The sequence below is a fragment of the Cryptotermes secundus genome, unplaced genomic scaffold, assembly GCF_002891405.2.
Source record: "Cryptotermes secundus unplaced genomic scaffold, Csec_1.0 scaffold160, whole genome shotgun sequence".
NCBI classification, from domain to species: domain Eukaryota; kingdom Metazoa; phylum Arthropoda; class Insecta; order Blattodea; family Kalotermitidae; genus Cryptotermes; species Cryptotermes secundus.
Window position 1 is genome coordinate 620963 of NW_019745080.1, and position 21689 is coordinate 642651.

At 42.2% G+C, this 21689-nt stretch overlaps 1 protein-coding gene across 3 annotated transcripts in view; it reads right to left on the reverse strand.

Moving 5' to 3' along the window:
- LOC111874876 (vascular endothelial growth factor receptor 1) overlaps window positions 1-21689 on the reverse strand; it is a 90499-nt gene that overhangs the window by 58094 nt on the left and 10716 nt on the right. For all 3 annotated transcript variants that reach the window (XM_023870732.2, XM_023870733.2, XM_023870731.2), the window contains exon 2: window positions 892-1046. In XM_023870732.2, the coding sequence (XP_023726500.1) occupies window positions 892-1046 (155 nt within the window). The remainder of the gene's footprint in view (window positions 1-891; window positions 1047-21689) is intronic.

Below are 21689 nucleotides of genomic sequence, written 5' to 3' on the forward strand. Positions count from 1 at the left end.
GTTTTATATTATGTTATTTTGACTTGTTCCAGTGATTGGTTGGAACATTTGTTTTGATTTTTGACGTATTCTATATCCAGTGGTGTGTCAATGTGTTTCTCGCCCTGTAATTGGATCTACTTGAATATAAGAATAAATAAATAAATTAATTAATTAATTACTGTCTTATGGGATGTGGCATTATATAGTCATACAGATGTTTACTGATATTTTGGAGGAATACTTGTTTGTTGCCTCCATCAAGACAGAATAGTATTCAACTATACAGAGACATATCACAGAAGACAGAAATTTGCAGTCAATGCTGTAAGAACCTAAAATCTCATTTACTGATCCAAATTTATATTCAGGCTTGCCACATGCTTCTGTTAGTTTCTTTTTTGGTTTAGTCTTTGACCATAAAGTAGGGGGTGATACATTCCTCCAATACATGGGGCTCTCTCTGAATTACACAGTTCATAATCCAGAAAACTGCAGTCTTCATAGCCACCACTATAATACCATCAAACAAGTTTATTTCGGTTTGTATCAATCCAATATAATTCTAGTTCACAGCAAGGTCAATTCAAGCTTCATTAATTTTTTTTTCAGAAAGGGTTATCATACACAGAACTGTGCATGATATAATATAAAGACTTCATTTAAGAACTCTTACATTTATTTGAATCATTCTTCAGTATAATGAAACTGAAATAAATTAATAAATACGTTTGTATCTGCTATAGATGAAAAACCAGGAACACAGAAGAAAGAATATTCACACTGGTATTCTGAGAACATGCGCACATTTTTGTCCTTAGGTAAACTGTGTGGATACCACATTTGTTAATTTTATGCAAGTTTCACTTTTGTGACTGCAAAATTTCTAAATTAACAATTTGCACTCTGTACCTCTTCAATGTCCATTGCAAGCTGGGGATAAAACCAGTGTATAGGTCTATCACTTTGGCACACTAGCTCGAAATCATCCCCAGAACTGATTTCTTTTGAGCCTGACGATTCTGGAATCAACTGAGGTGGCCTGATCTCAACCATATGCTCATAACCTGTGAACACATAAGAATAAAGGATTGATAATCTTGGGACATATATATATATATATATGAATTTCAACAAGTCTCACAATTCTTTGGCCCACTGTTGTATAAATCATGTATTTCTTGATTATGTTGTTTGGTTTCTAGTGCCTCCAGGTACAGTCTGTTTGGCTCTTCTGGTGTCCGCTCATCTGAACAATGGAATTGAACCCATTTCCATGTAGGGACACCTAGAGGGCATATTTTGTTCTCCCCAATGATAAAGTGGACATGGGGACAGATGGGGACATGCAGCTTAACATGAGCTTCGAACCCCAAGGGGGCCTGATATGGCTCCAAATATTTACTTCTCTGTGTATTCTGTTTTAAAACATCCTCAACTGAAGATGTTCCCTCAAAGTCAAGAGACTGTATTTTGTGACTATAAAAAATAAATTTTTATCAACATATGACTTTATTTAATCTATGACCTCATAGCCACACAACTACACTCTCATGTAATATCATGAATGATATTACATTAACTGTGATATTAATTCCCTTTTCAGTTCACTTCCTACACCAAAATTTCTAGCAAATGGGTCTTCTGAGGCTTATTTTCATACAAGGCCATGCCACAGCCCAGGAAGTTGGTCAGTGGTAATTCACTGCAGTGGCCTGGGTTCGATCCCATGGCAATCCACATGTGATTTATGGTGAAAAAAGTGGCAATGGGGAAAAGTTTCCTTTGAGCACTTAAGTTTTCACCCTTTCAACTATCATTTATCATCAAGGGCTGGTACAATAGATCCACTTGAGGCCACAGTAACAAATGACTTGGTCTCACTCCACTGCTACAAGTATCTTCACATAACAGATCAACAGATTTCTAGAAGACAAACAGAGAGCCCAGACAAGTTCATTCCAAGGGACTATACACTGTGTATACACATATCTATTACGACCAGGAACAGAGACAAATAAAGTAATTGCAATGAGTGGTAAATTAAATGGTTTCTTTCCACTTGACATCTCTACAGTAGGTCTTCAATTATGGGTAGACTTTCTCATCAGCGACACAACACAATGAAATTGGGTTTTCTATATCTTAGACTGACACCATGTTTTCATACCCTGACAATAAGGATTACAAGTCATACTAATTTGATACAGTTAAATAATCATGTCATATGCAGTAGTATGGTTTAGAAGCCATTTATTTCCATTACTCCTTGAAACATACATTTATTTCAATTATATTCATCCCGCAGATAAACTGGTGGAGGACATACCATACAGGGGTATTCTAAGGTGCAACAATTTTGTTTTTGCAATTTATTTTGTGATTATGTCAGCAGCTACACTATATAGCTTTGAATGGAAGAATGATTGATGACAAGTGATGACAGATGAATTATAAAGAATTTGGCAGGAAGTGGTATGTGGTCAGCATTTGCCCACAGGAATTCAAGTAAACATGAGAAACCTAAGTTGTTCATTTGGAAGTACATGAATTGAACATAAACCTGTATGAAATGGAAAACTTCCTTTTAATTATGCTACAAACAGGCTTCACTGCATAAATAAACTTCCTTACAAACAATTTCCAAATTCTGCACATTATACAAATTCTGTTCTCAGAAATCCCTTTAGTCCTTGGACATATTAACAAGGAAATTTACCATGGTTTCATGGAACAGTTGGGCCAACATGCCAGTCCCTGCCTTTTGGCACATATCAATAGTGGGTTCATAAAAATGGTGACTTTTCTAGAATTTACGACAAATACCACTATACTCTCTTAATCAAAGTTGTTTGTAACTTTGTTTGTTTGTCTGTTTGTTTGCTTGTTTGGGTAATTCTCGTTAACATAAAATTGCTTTATCGACTAAATGGGTTGTACAGTGTCAAATGATAAGATTATTAAGACATGAAAACATGTGGAATAGAAGCAATTTATTTGACAATGCTGTCAGTGGCTGAGGCCGTATAGTGTCAGATGATGTGACAGAATAATAATTAATAAATTGAAAACTAAATTTAAGAAAGTGGTCACAGCCTACTTCAAGCTATCCCGGCGTTTGTGCAAAAAGATGGAGGAAAACTATGAGAAACTTCAGTCAGAATAGTCGGTGGCCTAGTCCACAATTGAACCAAGCCCCTCATCAGTGCAAGTCCGAAAGGTTACCACTAAAGCCAGCTTGCTTTGCAATCTATTTTAATGTGTCATTCCAACATCTGCATGGAAAGACTAAAATAAAAATAAATAAATAAAAGAACAAGAAAATATCCTACATGACATTCAAGGTCTTCACAACACTGAATATTAAGATTACAGGCATGTGAAGCCGTCAGGCGTGGCTGATGTGTGCCGATGTTCCAGAGCAACATACTACCTCCATCTTTCGGATCAACTCTTAAGATGGACGTTCCTCTAAGACTCCGGTAAAAATCTATCATACTAGACAGCATAACATCCCAGAAGACATAACCTTCAGAACAGATAGTTCGATTGGCTCGTTTTCGGGCCAAAATTCGTAATTCAGAACTCCAGAATTCGAAGCAGGGATGGTAACCACTATACCATGAATTACGTTCCCCTATCAACGACGTCACTAACTCCCCTGTCATGTTCATATTCGCTGATCTAAGTGATATGACAGAGAATCTGAAGATTTGTAGTGCACAAAATGCTTCAAATACCCATTCGTAAACAGAGAAATAACATGAATACTACTATCCTAGCGCATTCGGTATAATGACTGGCTACAGGCTGAACGGCCGACGGCTCAGATTTCGAGTCTCGGTACGAGCAAGATTTTTCACCTCTTCACTTCGTCCAGATCGGCTCTGGGGCCCACCCAGCCTCCTATCCAATGGGTACCGGTCGAGGCGTGAAGCTGACCAATCACCTACAACTAGTGCCGAGGTCAAGAATACGTATATATCTATGGATCCACTCCCCTATATGCCTTCATTGCGTAATGCTTAATTAGTTAAGTACAGGGACAACTTCATCTTTTTTTAATCCTTTGGGATGTAATTCCATATAGCTCGGAAGTTCACCGACATTTCGGAGGAACATGCTGCCTCCTCTTCAGGACTGAAGAGCAAACCAAGCAAGCAACCAACTAGTGGCAAACCGCTCGCTGCTTATCTTACTCTTTGACACTCAAGATCTTGAAGACAGAGGGAGAACATTCCTCCGAAACGTCGGTGAATTTCTAGTGGACTGCAGGGTATCATTGTCCAGAAGATAGCACTCTTAATAGACACCGTTATGAGAACCCCACATCCAACAAAGGAAGCATAAACAAGTTGTCAGCCGGAAGGAAGTGTGTGGTGGACCTCTGCTGACGCGACTAAACTACAGAAGATACTCATTTCCGGCTCTGACAATCTTGAAAATGCACAAGAAGTGTTTCCTTACTATGGCCAATTTCCTCAACAGCAAAATCAATAAGCAGCAGTTCGAAAACGTAATATATTGATTTTTGTCTCATTATATCGAACCTCTCAATTTAATTTTTCAGTTGACCTAATCCTTCCAGCAGCACTATAGCCCTGAGGTCGACTCAGCCTGTAACAGAAATAAGTACCAGGAATCTTCCCGGGGGTAAAGGGCGGTCGGCCGGTCGGCGAGTAAGGCTGAAAACCTCACCATCATCTATTAGCCGACTGTCTACAAAATGTAGGAGCCTCGACGTCTCACAACCCGATGGGCCTCCACGGCCTGTTGCAGGTACAGCTTTACCTTTTTTATGCCTAACCTCTGAGGCAGCGTCGGCTGTGCCATGCATTCTGGACATCAGCTACCCTCCCCGACGTTCTTCGTGGTTTTTACCCATTTCCCGCAGACGAATTTGGTTATGGCCATTTCCAAATTCTAATTCGTTACTTGCTTGTCACCCTACCCAAGGAATGAGAGAAGGAATAATATGGCTGAAAGCAAGGATCTGGAAACTAGGGGGCATCAGGAGGGGAGTTTTCTCTTGTATTTGTGGAAGAAGGACTGCTAGAATCCCCTGAAACGAAAACGTAGGGAGATGAACTTGTATACAGTAAATGGTTGCATATAAATGAGGTCACAGCATACATGAAATTAATTAGATGCATAAATGTAAGATAAAAACCACTGAAAAGTATTTCTTTAAAACTAAAAGTAAGTGAGAGACCAAAGTTAGGTGGGACACAACCCCCTGAGATTAACTGGAAGCTAAAATATGTGATGTTTGTGTGCGTTTTTCTGTGTTTGTGTACAGGTAGAGGCCTTGCGACGAGCTGATCACCCGCCCAAGGAGTCCTACCGAATGTCTTAAGATCTAGTAAACCGAAGTGAAACGGAGAGTTTCGTGGAGGTAGGCATAGGCCCAAATGAGGGTTGTAGCGCCAATGAAAAAAAAAATGGATTAGGGGCAGAAACAGTAATAGTGCAGTAGTGATAGTATCAGTAGTGACAGTAATAGTATATGAACTAACTTTAATAAAACTAGTTTGTATGTATTGAAACTGTGTACCACAAAAACCTGGTGTTATGTGGATACCTGTACTGCAACTCAACGCAACAAACTAAACTAATTGCCGTCATTCCACGCTTAGTCGTTAAATAAACTATACAGTGAGGGCCGTAAGAATGACCACAGGATCGATGCACATAATGGCCATGAACAAAATGACGTCATTTAGTTGCAGGAACCTTGTTGACTGGTTTAGCGAAGAATGCAAAGCGACAAATACAGGTCACGGATGTCGAGTCATGACTTCACCAGGCGCCTCCTTTCCGCGTGTGGAGAAGCAAAGCGACTAAAGGAAAAACAAGAGGCTAATACGAGTAAAAGAACTGTTCGGCTTTGTAGTGCCAACAAGACATTGAATAATGTAATTTACAGAGCACTACTGGTGACACTAGCTTACTAACCGGCCAACCCCATGTACCTGAATTCTTCTTGTGAAGCCAACAGGTGCTCAGACACTCAAGAAATCCCCTGCACTTTTTTAAACCTGGAGGTTCATTACCGTGTTCAAAACAACCCGTCACTGGTCTCTACTCTCAGTCAATCCAAACACCCATCCTGTTCCTCTGAAGTCCATCTTAACATTTTCCTCTAAGCTACGCCTAAGTCTTACTACTGGTATTTTCCTCAGGTCTTCCTACCAAAACTTGGTATGCACTCCTCACCCACGTGCTCATCGCATCTAACGTGACTTGATCATTTTAATTTTTGGCGAGGAATGTGAGTTACGAAGTTCCTAGCTGCGCAGCTTTCTTCAGCCTCGTATATTATGATGAACATATTTAGGAAACTGTCGAATGCCTAGACACTTTAGTAGGTTAAAGTAAAATAGTCTTTGTACTTAATTATCACGCCGCAAAGACTATGTTTTACTTTATGTTTCGTAGCCTAGTTAAATATGCTCTGTTTTCTTTACTGCTGCTACAACCCTGTGTGGGTCTTGGTCTCCTCCATGGTTTCGTAACAGTAAATTTTTCAGGGATGGGGTCGTTAGCCCCAAACCCAACACCCAACCTGGACGACCAGGCACTACACTTCGTCTGGTTCCTACCCTTTGACCTGTCCGGCATCGGTGGATCTATCAGAATCTTACGCTCCCGCCAGCATAGCTCTCCAGGTCACTGGGGCGCGCAAACCTCCTCTACACGATAAGGCGGTAGCCCTCGAGGAACAACCATGCTATGCTGTCAGCATCTTGAAATATACAGCGCCTAATAATGGGATTATTTACAAAATACTGAATAAAAAAAATGACGTGGGAAGAAGCGACCATGGACCTATTTGAGATACCGTACCAGGATTTGCCTATAGGAACTGAGGAAACCCACAGAAAATCTACGTTAAGAGAGCAGGTATCGTTTCCGAGATTCCAGCCCAAGCGGTAACAAGAGGTAACCTCTTGTTACCGCTTGGGCCAACCTGTTGGATACGATGTATGGGGGGAATGGAAGTACAGTAAACCCTCGCTAATTTGGAGTAATTGGGGGAGAGGTCATCCAGATTAAGTGATAATGGGGATTAGTGAAGCAAAAGGCAGCTCTGAAAGACATGAAACTGAGAAACAAATAAATTTAACATTTAATGATATAAATAGTGTTGTTGAAATAAATATAAAAAATCGATGTAGAGCCTTTATTTAGAAACTACAAAACGACAATACATTTATTCGCCGATAGAAGACTCAAAAGGTGTACTTCTTTTTGAGCGTAATAATACAGGTTTGAAGAAGCCGTCACGTTTTGTCTGAACAGACAAGTGACTCATCTGCCTTCCTAAATGCCATGTGCCTTTTAAAATGCGTACTCAACTGTGAACAGCATTTTTTATTTTTCATATTTCGATCCTGATTAACTGTAAGTGAATTAGCGAGGATTTACTGAACAGCTCAGCGCTATAACCTCGGCTACGGTCAAATTCTCCGGCCGCTTCAACCCCCGTCAACTGGATAGGAGGATGAACTGGACCAGGAATCAAGTCTGAACGTGTTGACGAACCGAAAGAGGTGGGAAATCATTTGCATTCTGTTGCATCCAGCGATCATAAATGAATGAATGGATGGTTGCGTAATGAATCTTCGTTCAGGCCGAGTCATTCAGAGGCCTCCAAGGCACAATGATTCATCACCTTACCGCGGACTTAGTCACAGACAGCGCTTAAGAAAACAAATAATGTGTTTCTGGGCATTATCCATCGTCCTGTTTTTATTTAAAACACATAACGTTTCGGAGACTGGGTTCTGTCTCCGTCTTCTGGCGGATCATAATCAGTTGGGCCCAATCGACAGAGCTGGTCCCTATCTCCGGACACCAGCACCAACACAATATTTTTTTTCTGTGGCGCTACAGCCCCAATTTTGGGCCTAGGCCTACCTCCATGAAACTCTCCGTTTCACTTCAGTTTACTAGATCTTACACATACGGTAGGACTCCTTGGGCGAGTGATAAGCTCGTCGCAAGGCCTCTACCTGTAGACAAGCACAGAAAAACGCACACAAACATCCATGCCCTGAGTGGGATTCGAACCCACGATCCCGGCTTCCGAGCGAGCGAAGACAGTGCACGCCTTAGACCCGCTCGGCTACCGTGACCGGCACCAACACAATATAGGATATATAAATCAAGCATTACACAAACCATCTGCGAGAGTTAACACAAACATTCAAAGACCTCCACACACTAGGCCTAGCACCTATGTTCAAGTGCTATTTCATGGCGGCCTCCGTAGTCTAGGGGTAACGTTCCCACCTCATGACTAGGGACCGGATTTTAATGCAAATGCATATTTCTTTCTTGCAACCAGAAAGTATGCTCGTTTGGATATATGTATGAATTACTTCATTTTTTAAATTTTGGACATGGTTTGATGGCGCATATAAATGCATATTTTGCCTGTTTTATGAACAAGCATCATATTTTCGAAGATCTCTATTTATACTGCATATTTCCTTCTTAAAATGTTTATCATACATATTTTTTAATTTTATGCTCAAATTTTCCATCATGGTCGTGTGTATACAATTTTTCTTTTCCGTATTAGAATATGTTTCATATCTGACTCAACATTTCATCATGATTCATGTTTCTGATGCAATACCCAGGACGGGACTTCCCGGATCATGCATAAATGCATACATATTTAAGGGATTATTAGGGCATAAAAATCCGGTCCCTACTCATGACTCAAGGTACGCGGGTTCAAACCCCCTCCTCCAGGAGGGACTTTAAGCCGTGGGCCCCGTGTCGTAGATTTACGGCACGTAAAAGATCCTCATGTCTCTAGGAGACCTCTCAGCAAAATTAGGCAACAAGTTTCCCGCCCAAGTAGTTTCCAATGCCTCACACTTAATCTACACTGCATAGAGTTGTAGTTTCCTGACTTTTGCTGAGATAATGGGAGTCCAGATGGGAGAGATCTCCAATATGCGTCGACTGATCGGAAGGCCTACCAGAGACCTGTAGGCCAATTCCTTGTATTTCTTGTATGTGGTGCTTGGTTCAATTTGCACGACCTTCGCTTCTTTCCAACAAACGCGTATTTTTTGGCCTTCTTCGTATGCATGTTGGGCTAATTTTGATTTTTCAGCTCAGTATTGCTGCAGTGAAGGGTAACATGATCCTCCAGAACATTTTCACGTGCTACACGAACTCTGAGGTTCTCAAGGCGGTGACAGCGGTGATTATGAGGAGTTCTATTTTTGGGGGATATAACGCCGTGTAGCCTGGTGAAAATCAACCGAAATTTCACACGAAAATATCACCTCCATCGCCTTCAGGACTAAGAATAAGCCATTAAATAAACCACCATGAAGCAGGTTCCAGCAGAGGCTCTGCTTCATGCTCGTGTCTTTCTTGGCTTACTCTTCACCCTTGTTATGAGCATAACATGTTCCTCCGAAACGTAGGTTTACTTTTACCGAACTACATGGCGTTATAGGGAGCTCGAATAGATCAGTCGTTATAGCGACGAGCTACGGGCTGGACGGCAGGATTTCGGTTCTAGGAGGGGATAAGATTTTTTCCTTGTCTACAGCGTCCAGACGTGCTGTGGGGCCCACTCAGCCTCATATCCAAAATGTATCGGAGGCTCCCTCCTCGGGCGTGAAGCTGACTACAAACTCCATCTAGTGTCGAGGTCAAGTATGGTGGAGCTATACTTCTACTACCCAATACGTCTTTATGTTGTGCAGTTCAATTAATTAGGCACAGGGACTACTGCTACTGCTACTGCCGCTGCTACTACTACTACTACTACTACTACTACTAATACTACTACTACTCTGTGGGCGCTACAGGCCATGATGAACCTTGGCCTGTGTTTTACAGTTTCTTCATCATATAGACAGTTGGTATGGGTCCTTTGGCGGGGGACGAGCCCGTCGCAAGGCAGCTACCAACACAGGACAACATAAACACAGAATAAACACACATAAACTTCCATGTCTCGAGTGGGATTCGGTATATCATATATCTTTATGTGGTTCACAGTGATAGGATGATTGATGACAGACGAATTGGAAAGGATTTGTACGGAAGCAGTCATGGCCTAACGCAGGAACTATCCCGGCATGCACTTCGAGGACTGAGAATACCCACAAAGAACTTCAAACAGAATAGCCAGAGTTACGGCAGAGACTGGAATCCAGCACCTCCCGAATACAATTCTAGAGCATTACCGCTCAGTCTGGCGTGCTGCGCAGTGTAGTTTGGTACACAAGACAGGTTATTTAACAACGATGTTTCAAGTAAAAGTTACACAGCAGCAGCACGAAGACAACGAAGTGTAAAAATGGTGTCGTGGCTTGTTTAAAGTACACTCTCTATATTCGCCTAGAGGCTATGAAACAGCTCAGACCAGTTGATCCCCTCGCAGGGAACCACACCGGGGACCACCCGAATATGAAACAAGAGTATTAAAACTGTACCCTGGTTAGAAACCATACCAGACGTGTGTTAGGGGAATCTGTGTTTGAGTAAGCTTCCTGTCAGGATTTCGCTTTCTCTTTAATCACTTTCCCAGCTTCTGGAATCACTTACCGTTAATGTCATCTATATTTACTCACTGGGGTCACGCGGTAGCGTAGTTGGTTGAGGCACTATGCTATAAGCCGGAAGGTCGCTGGTTCGAGTCCTGATGAGGTCATTAGATTTTTCATTGACCTAATCCTTCCAGCCGCACAATGGCCCTGGGGTCGACTCAGCCTCTTACAGCAACAGAGTACCACGTATCTTCCTGGTGGGGGGTGGGGGGGTAAAGGGCGGCAGGCCGTGGCGTAAGGCTGACAACCACACCGCCATCTGTGAACCGATTGTCTAGAAAACGTGGGAGCCTCGACATCTCATAGGCCTCCTCGGCCTGTTACAGTGATAGCTTTACGTTTATAATTATTCCTCGAAAAGTGACTTGCTATTTTCTGTTGACGAGCATCTATTAAACACGTTTGATACGGAAGAGCAGTAAGGCCGTGTACCACGAAGAGATAACATGATACGATTCGTTTCTATTTTACCTCTAACTATTTATACAACGCTTGTTTAAATAGCATCCAGAGTAGGGAATAGCTGTACTGTGTTGCTAAGTTACGATATGGCACGATTTCAATAGAAATTACTGACGTAACTGACACACCTATGTGTCAGGTACGGAAACCATGTAACATTCGAAAATGAGAGGATCTGCTATTTCATTCGAAAATGGATTACGTAGTTTCAGTTTAAGTAGAACTATATAATTATAACTTGAGAAATTTATATAAAACTCTTAACATGTTAGCAGATTTTAAAAGGAGAGACTGGATGGGTGTGAAAATGCGATCAGATTGTTCAAACAAGAGCGACTACAAAACGTTTTGAAGTAAACCAGAGAGTAGAAGGAAAACTGCAAGGCCCACATTCAGATACCTAGCAGATGTAGAGAATTGTTTACGACAGCTGCAGGTGAAGATATCGAGGCAAAAGAGAAATGATAGACAACAATTAGCATCTGTCACAAAGGTGGTCAAGGTTCTCAGAAGACTCAAAGTCAAGGAATCAACCTTAACTATAATGGAAAGTACAAATGTTTTCAAGATGTGTGTGTGTGTGTGGTAAAGGTAAACTTTCCCCTGTGCTTAATTAATTAAGCACCAAGCCATGAAGACATATAGCGGAGTGGAAGTATAGCTACACCATTCTCGACCTCGGCCCAAGATGGAGGTGAGTGACTAGCTTCACGACTCGGCCGCTTTAACCCCGTGGAAAGAGTCCCGGGTACTAATTGAGTAGGAGGCCTGGTAGGCCTCAGAGCCCGTCCGGACAATATGGAAAAGAGAAAGATCTTTTGCTACTTCAGAGAATCGAACCCCATCTGCCCAGCCCATAACCCGTCACTATACATACTGAGCTGTCCCGGCGCTAGTGAATGTGTGTGAATATAAACTGTTCGAAATTATTTGGGGTTCTGTTTCTTAATTCTGGAAAACGATAGGCAAGTCCACCAGAGTGTTCACGTGTGTAGGGCGATGGAAACTGTGTGGGACTGGGGAGTAACGGTGTCATAGCTGCCGGATTCTCACTGCGGCGGTCCGGTTTCGATCCCAGGCCAAGTCATGTGAAGTATGTCGTGAACAAAAGGTCACTAGGGCAGGTTTTCTCTGAGTATTTGACTTCCCCTTTCCTGTCCTCATTCCATCTACTGTTCCATATTTATTAATCATCCTATCACAGACGCTGTACAGTCTCGACACTGACAGCCTCAGAAATGGAGAGTAATTACAGTCTATAGAGAAGCACAGGTACTCACATATTTCCAACACATGTACCAAATAAAAATAAAGTTCTGGAATAAAATAATCACATTCTTTCTTTTGATTCGACATGGACCGCATAGAAAACGACGCGTCCAACAATTCTTCTGTTGTTGCGTGTGTATTAGTTGCCGTGGTAGTGTTTTTATCGAGCCATTGCCTAGCAACAGTAGGAGGAACATATACAGACACACAAGACTGATGGTAGGGATTTATGAAGTGAGCCGTTGAAATGGGCTCAGATGTCACAATATACATACTTTCATAAAGACTGGTTCAGGCATTCAAAAGTTGTTAGGGAGGGAAATACACAGACTCACAAAAAGCAAGGTGATCTCATAAGTCTACTTTTTTTCAAAATATTCATTCTTTATTAGAGGGGGTGGGCTACCCCATGCACTTAGACCAGTTATTGGTCCACTGTGCGTCGCCCTTTAATTTCTACTGTCGCCATACCCTTNAATAAGTCTACTTTTTTTCAAAATATTCATTCATTATTAGAGGGGGTGGGTTACCCCATGCACTTAGACCAGTTATTGGTCCATTGTGCGCCGCCCTTTAATTTCAACTGTCGCCATACCCTTCCAGTACTGGTGCTCGCTATCAGCCCCATTCTGCAACGAGGTCGGCCCTCTTCTGGCAGTGGTACCCGATACTTCCCCATCTACCGGAGGCATTGTAAAATACTTGGGCGGGAAACTTTGCCTAATATTGCTCAGAGGTCTCCTAGAGACATGAGGGTCTTTTACGTGCCGTAAATCTACGACACAGGACCCACGGCTTAAAGTCCCTCCCGGAGGACTTGTTCCCTGAATTTTTCCGCCCTTAAAAATTCCACGACCTCCGCCGGATTTGAACCCGCGTACCTTGAGTCATGAGGTGGGAACGTTACCCCTAGACTACGGAGGCCGCTTTTTTTTTTTCAAAATAAGGAAAGCATGCTATTAAAACTGAAGCAGACTCGCGTGCCTGACAAGAGGTCACTGAAAAGAAGGAACAGAACGTAAAATACTGCAGAGTAAGCAGTTTCACAATTTGTACTCTTCACATAATACAACGAAGGTGAGGAAATCAAACAGAATGATAAAGCTTGAACATGTAGCAAGCATGAGGAAGATAAGAAATGCATACAAAAATCGGAAAACCCTAATGAGAGGGAAAGATTTTGAGAGACCTAGGAATAAATTAGAGAATCATATCAAAACACATTCATACTCTGAACTTTGATTAATGGTAACGTGTTGTCCTCTAACAGATGTTTACCAGTGTTTGGGAAGGCTATACTGCTTCCATCTTCATATCCAACATGTCAGGCCATAACATGATGTCATACTTCAGAAAATCTCATGAATCGTCACCACCGTAAAACATCAGACATTAAAACTGTTCTTAAAGAAATGAATATTAATTGTGGACTGGATTAATCTGGCTCGGGATAGGGACCAGAGGCAGGGTAATGAGCTTTTGGGTCCTTGAACAGACAGTATCAGCTTGTAAGAATTTTCCTCCGTGGAGCTGATTAGTCATGGTTTTTGTAAGAGGCTCCCATATTTTATTTCTGGTAGGAAACTCTTGTTATTGCAACTGGTGGCCCTTAATTCCTTCCTGTTCTGGTGTGTCACTGATAAGGGATACTGACAGGGTCTCGAGGTTCGTTAGCTTCCAGTACAAGCAAACTGAGCTGTTTGATCTCTATATAGGGTTCAACCTTTCCACTCACAAAGCAGGGCAGCGGAAATCTTCGGTCTGTTACTTCCAGCATCCGGAGTCGTCCTTTATCATGTGTATTCAAGTTTCGGAAACGCCTACAATAACGAAACCATGTCAAAGTCTCCTCGCCTTTCAGAACCACAAAACTTGAGCCTGTACTTTTCTTGGTATACTGAGCGTAGTCGGTATAGCGGCTGGCTACGGACTGGACGATAGAGGGGTCAGAGTTCGAGTCCCGGTAGGGTTAAGATTTTCTGTTCTCCAAATCGTACAGACCGGCTCTGAGGTCCACCCAACCTCCTATCCAATGGGTACCGGGGGCTCTTTCCCCGGGGCTAAAGCGGTCGGGGCGTGAAGCTGACCATTCACCTCCAACTAGTGCTGAGGTGAAGAAAATGTGGATCTATACATCCATATGTACGACTTCATGGCGTAGTGTTTAATTAGTTAAACACAGGGAAAACTTTTTTTTTTTACTTTTACTGTTTCATAGTGAATATTCCACGTTCTGTTAACGGAATGTGTGACTGTGAATATTACGAATTGCTTTCAGATGGTGCGCATGTAGACACATGGAACTGAATGGGACACATCAGCTTCTGGTCTATGCTGCTTTCAGTCTATTGATAGCATAAATACCATAAAGAAAAAACGGAGAACCTCTAACTGACGCTAAAAATGATATTCATCTATAAGTAATACAAAGGGCTGCGCCATAGCTCAAGCCGTTAGTCGCTGGCTTCCTACCGGGGCGGAACGGGTTCGATCCCGGGTCTCGTCAAGTGGGATTTGTTGCGGACAAAGTGGCGCTAGGGCAGGTTTTCTCCGAGTACTTCGGTTTCCCCTGCCAATCTTCATTCCACCAATTGCTCCACAATCACCCTCACCTATCACCTGGGGCTGGTACAATAGGCCAGAAGTGGCCGCAGTACAAGGGGCTTAGTCCCACCCCACAGAGTAAACAAAGTGCAGGGAATGCAGGGAGAAATCATAACATGGAAGACAGGTAATAGAACCTTCTGAGAAAGTGGCAAAGTTCAAAAATCCGGGAGCGACAATAATAATTCGAGATATGATCCACGAGAAAATTAAGAACAAGTTGAATTCGGGTAATGCTTGATACCATTCAGTTCACAACCTTTTGTCTTCTCGTCTGTTTTCTAAAAACGTAAAAAATTTAAATATAAAATGATAGGCCTGCTGTGAAATATCTACGTGTAGCTTAGGTTGCTTTGAATTTCAGGTATCAATCTGGATTTTTGTCATCTGTCTGTTTACTGAATTTGCCTTAATTCTGATTAGATTTTCGAGTAATTTTTAATTAAAATTACGACCTTCCCAAATATGAAGCCTTGTAGCATAAATATTTTGAAGGAATATTTTGAGGTAATTTTCAGGATGAGGCAGCAGATTTCTCCGAAACGTCGATACAAATCTATTAAAACTACAAGTTCTCACATCCCCAAAGAACACATTTTGACAGTCACCGCCATTAAGAACGTCATATCTCGTAAAAATTGAAGTAGTTACGTTTAGCCATTTAAAGCGCGGTTGTTAGCGCACGTACCACATTCTTTGACTTTTTTTAATCCGCTTAGTGGGGGGGGGGAGTCCTGCTGGGTGCACTCGGCACGGCGGCCACTGATTGGCCTATTGTAGCCTGCCCCTGGTGATTATGATGGAGAATTTGGTGGAATGAAGATTGGCAGGGGAAACCGAAGTACTCGGAGAAAACCTGCCCCACCGCCACTTTGTCCACCACAAATCCCACTTGACCAGACCCGGGATCGAACCCGGGCCACCGCGGTGGGAATACAGCGACTAACCGCTTGAGCTATGGCGCGGCCCTTATTTAGTTAGTTAGTTAGTTAAGCTCTAACTTACACAGTGTCCTCCCCCACCCGTTTAACTCCAGGTGATTTGGGTATACTGACTTCAAATTACAGTAAAACTTGGTTATAGCAACATCGGTTTCTGCGACACCTTGTCTATTGCGTGAAATATTCAATGGTACGAACTAATTCCTCATAAAGCAACTGTTTTTATACCTTGCTTAGTACGACATGCACAAATGCATCAACCTCGTATGTAACGTCATTTTCATTCCTGAATTTCTCTGATATCGTGGGAAAGTTCGATGTGTCTGCCCACCCTCACTTTCTCTACTTGCTGACGTGACTGTCCTGGAAGAATACGACCGCGGGCTGCAAGAGGAGCGTGGGTTTTATGCGAAAACAAGGGTGTGGGGTGGGACTGCGTGAATAGTGCAAGAGGACGCGGCTTGTTAACTGCATTCCTTTCCTAGAATCTCGTCTAACAGGACCTCACATTGTCTACTTACCCTATAGTGTTCCTGCCTAAACCCAGAGAAGTGCAGTAGCGAAAACATGGCAATGAAAAGGAAAGTTTTAAGCATCGAAGAGAAAGTTAAAGTGATTCGTGAAATATTGTGTGTATTGTCAGTGAAAAGCGCTGTAATATGTCTTTGATCTTACACATTTGGGCAATTCCACGTTAATGTTACGTTAGTCTGTACTTAACTACGTATTTCACTAAAAATGCAACAGTTTAACTCGGTTTTTGGTAGATTTTTACGTGACTAACATAAGGCTACTGTGGAAGTGCCCGTTTCGGTTACAACGACATTCGTTTATAACGACACTATTTTTAGGTCCCTTTGATGACGTTATAACCAAGTTCTACTGTAATTTACTTTAATTTCCCTACGTTTTAATTTACTTTAATTGACACAATTCGTATTCTCATCTTCCTTACTCTCTTACTGAAGCACAAGAGACCACTGTAGGTCGCGGTGCAAAGGCCGAGAACGCCTACCCCTCATACATTCATTCATTCATACTCTCTTACTGTATCTGGTAGGATAAAGGGAAAAGGCGTTAGGAAGATGTGGAAGGAGGTGGTCGTGGCCTAATGTGACGTACACCGACTATCTGGCATTCCCATAGGGGATCTGAGAAAAATAATGAAAAACCCCAATCATGATAGTACGAATCCCAACCGAGACTTGAACTAGAGACCTACCAAATACAGCCCTTGAGCCAACTTACTCGGCTAGAAATAATTTTAATTAATTTGATACTAATTAACCCGTTCAGTCAGTCACTCAGTTTGTCAATAGACTGCCCGCCTTTCATTGAACACGAATTTTCGTGTCCGTCATTAGACCCTACCCTGAGCCAGATGAAGTATCCAAAATACCACATCCAATTTCTTTTAGCGTCCATTTTAACCCCATCTGCGCCAACACGACATATCTCGGTAGGAGGAAGAGGCCGTCTGCATCTGACTTTATTCAATACTTACGGAAACAAATGAAACTGCTTGTGCCGATATCGCTGATACGTTATAATACCGTATTTTTGGCATTCGACAACAGAAATTACTTGTGAAATATTAGTTGGAAATTTGGCACTTCCCTCTTCTAGTTACAATTTTCGTAAACAACCCTGTCCACTGGTCCACTGCTATACATTATGGCACATTACAGTTCTTGAGGGACAGTCTGAATTCAAGATTTCGCTGAATAGGCATGGTATGTTAATTTTATCGGTAATAATCCTCATTCAAGCATAACACATCCAACAGTAAATCGCCTCCTATTACAGTATGTAGTATACGTTACCATAGGCATAGATTGGTTTCGGGTAATGCTTGCTACCATTCAGCCCAGAATCTTTTGTCTTCTCGTCTGTTGTCTAAAAACATAAAACTGTAATTTTGCCTGTGGTTCTGTATGAGTGCGAATCTTGGTCTCTGACATTAAGGGAAGAACATAGACTGTGGGTGTTTGAAACAGGGTGCTGAGGAGAATATTTGGGCCAAAGAGAGATGAAGTGACGGGAGACTGGAGAAAACTGAATAATGAGGAGCTTCATAACTTGTACTCCCTGCCAAATATAATTAGGATGATCAAGTAAAGGATGAGATGGGCAGAGCATGTAGCACGAATTGTGAGAAGACGAATGCACATAAGATATTGGTGGAAAAGCCAGAAGGAAAGAGCCCACCACGAAAACCAAGACGTAGGTAGGTGGACAATGTTAAAATGGATCTTAGAGAGATAGGATAGGGTGGTATGGACTGGATCGATCTGGCTCAGGATAGGGAAGATTGGAGGGCTCTTGTGAACACGGTAATGAACATTTGGGGTCCATAAAATGTTGGGAAGTTCTTGAGTAGCTGCAGAAATCGCGGCTTCCCAAGAAGGGCTCAGCTCCGTGGAGTTAGTTACCATAGACATACAGAGTGAATTAGTATGGGAAGGGTTAATGGTATTTATGTGTTAGCGGATGACAAAGTAAATTTAGAAGTTATCGCTGCCAACCTCAGAAGCTTGTAACCTGGTAAGGTCAGGCTCTGGATTTTGTTTTTACAAATAAATTTATATGGCTGGCATACCTAAAGTGGCGGCCAACCTGGAGGAAAAAGTTTTAAAGCTGAGTCGCTCATTAATATGTTAAGTGCCAGATTAAATTCAGGTTTTCCATTATTTCGCTTCACTTCTTCTCTAATGCGTCTCTCGGCTGGCTGAATGTATGTAATGTAGACTGAGTGAAGTGTTTATGTTTTGTCCATTTGCAGCAAGCCTGCGCTGATTAGAAAACAGGAAGCTCACTAGGACTGGGGGTGGGGGGTGGAGAGGACAGGATCCGGCAAGAAAGGTCATATCCCGTCTTTGAGGAAACGGCAGTGTTAACGACAGTGGCTTCACCCCACAAATACCAAGGAGACTACTGACATTAACAAATAAATTAAGGACTTTTCAAGGCACTGGATGTTAAGACCACGCAGATGGGGCCCTGTGACGTTTGAAAAGAACCGATGTTTCTGTGGAACTTGCTGCCCACGCGCCATAGCTCAAGCGGTTAGTCGCTGGCTTCCTACCGCGGCGGGCCGGGTTCGATCCCGGGTCTGGCCCGTCAACATTACTCGTGCTCATGCGCCAGAAGCTTACTGCTGCCGGAAAATCAGAATCTGGAGCTGACGAAGTGGACGCCCTAACTGCTTTGCATACAAAGCCTTCGCATTTCTTCACAACAGATATCAGCTCCAGATCCTGAATTTCCGGCAGCAGTAAGCTTCTGACGCACGAGCACGAGTAATGTGGACGCGCCTTTACACTGAGTCTACCTCGAACACTGTTCCGAAGACAACTATGCCAATATTGTCTTACTGAGCGCGCGTTCTCAAAAACGAGATAACATATCTCTTGGCACTAATATAATTATTTACAAATACTCATGTGTCGTGAAGCATTGCCACTTAGCTTAAGGACATTCTGCGTAGCAAACGAGAACAAACACTAAATCAAAATCGGTTCTGCAGAAGTTATGACAACAACTGCATATACTTCTACCTCTGAAAAGGAAAAAAGCAATTAAGCACCAAGACATGAAGACATATGGAGAAGTGGAGGTATAGATCCATGTATTCTTGACCTCAGCAACTTCACGTCCCACCCACCTTTCCCCCGGGGAAAAAAGAACCCGGTACTCATTGGACATGAGGCTGGTTGGGCCTCAGAGTCGGTCTTGTCTCTGCAGAGAGGAGAAAAATCTTACCTTTGCAGCGAACCGAACTCCGGCCGTCAAGACCATACAGACTGAGCTATCCCGACTCCAAATCTGTGCATATATGCTTATAACACAATGATTTAGTGATGCGATACTAATCGTAATTAATGTCGTAATTTCTGGTACTAATGAATTTGTGGACGACAGTAACGTTATTCAACCTGTAAGTTTCAACCTTAACAGGAAAGCCTGCGCCCAAAACCGTCTTTGTCCGATACCATGTAACAAGCAGCCAGTACTTAACACCGCGAATTTAATATGCTAAGGTTTTGTAGTGGTGGTCCAAAAGGCTCAAGAATTCTGCTAGCTTCATTTGGACCCAGGACTTCTCGCCTTGGCCTAAAATTTTACTAGCAGCCTTGTGTGCAAGAAAACTACGTATTAGCGTAAGACACGTGGTCTACATCTATGTCGTTCCACGTGGGCTCAAGTTAGTCATGGGAAAGTGAAAAAGAAAACGCGTACGTTATGGGCAGGAAGGCAGCGGTTTGATTTCCAGTAGGGGCAAGAGATTTTTCTCTATTCCCCAGCGTCCAGACCGACTCTGAGGCCCACCCAGCCTCCTATACGATAGGTAACGGGTGCTCTTTCCCAAACGGTAAGGCGGCCAGGGGGTGAAGCTGACCATTCACCTCCATCTAGTGCCGAGGTCAACAATGATGCAGCTATAATTCCACTCCCCCATACGTCCTCATGTCATGGTGCTTAATTAACTAAGTAGAGGGAAAATTTTACCTTTTATTTTCTAGAAACAGAACAAAACAACCTCATCATTAAAATCCATCGTAGCTCTAACCCGTCTTAAAGAGATTGGAGAAACACTCTAAAATATAATAACTGGAGAATTTATGTCATTAGAGAAAAATGTTTGAAGGTTCTGACAATGCCGTAGTTGCTGTTAAAACTGATTTAATAAAAATTGAAAATTATTGCGAATTTGTGTATATGCAGAAAGTTTCAAATATTCAGAATATTTTCGAAAGAACCAATTTTTGCGAAAGCAAGAACATCTGAGATGCAATGAAATTTAGGGAGATATCGAAAACTTCAGATTCGCAGATATTTTTCTTTTAACTGAAAGTTACTATGAAGGCACGAATTTCGCGCAACTATTAACATTTTCAACAAAACGAAAATTTGGGAAAATTCCAAATATCGTACTGCGACAACTTGTTGAGAACGACGATTTTGGAAAGATAACGAATTAAGTAAATCAATATTTTCAAGAAATTAAATTGTTTTAAATTTTGGAAGCTGCTCGAAATACAGATCTCTTCAAAATAGTATGAAAATGTGACATTTTGGATATGCCAATAATTTTACAATATGAGAAGTTCAGAATAATAACAAATTCTGTAAATTTTAAATACTGGAAGATCTTTTATTAATTATTTAAAATTGGAAAATTTGTACTAATTATAGTTTAAGTTTATTATTATTATTATTAGAGGGGGTGGGTTTCCCCATGCACTTAGACCAGTTATTGGTCCATTGTGCGTTCCCCTTTAATTTCTACTGTCGCCATGCCCTTCCAGTACTTGTGCTCGCTATCAGCCCCATTCTGCCAGCGAGGTCGGCCCTCTTCTGGCAGTGGTACCCGATACTTCCCCATCTACCGGAGGCATTGGAAACTACTTCGGCGGGGAACTTTGCCTAATTTTGCTCAGAGGTCTCCTAGAGACATGAGGATCTTTTACGTGCCGTAAATCTACGACACGGAACAAGGCCTCCCGGAGGACTTCTTCCCTGAATTTTTCCGCCCTTAAAAATTCTACGACCTCCGCCGGGTTTGAACCCGCGTACTTTAAGGTGGGAACGTTATCCCTAGACTACGGAGGCCGCTCGTCCTTAAGTTAGTATAACTTAAATAATTCTGGAGAACTTTACTGGGCAGGAAAATACGCCACCAAACCTAACCCAACCCAAGCCAATCACTGGAAGGTATGCCGGAATGGAAGGATAGATGCGCATGACGGTGCGCAAACCTAATTTCACAACCTAACCTAACACAATTCAACCGATCAAACCCTACCCAAACAAACCCAATCCCTCCAGATCTGCCGGAGTGCCAAGG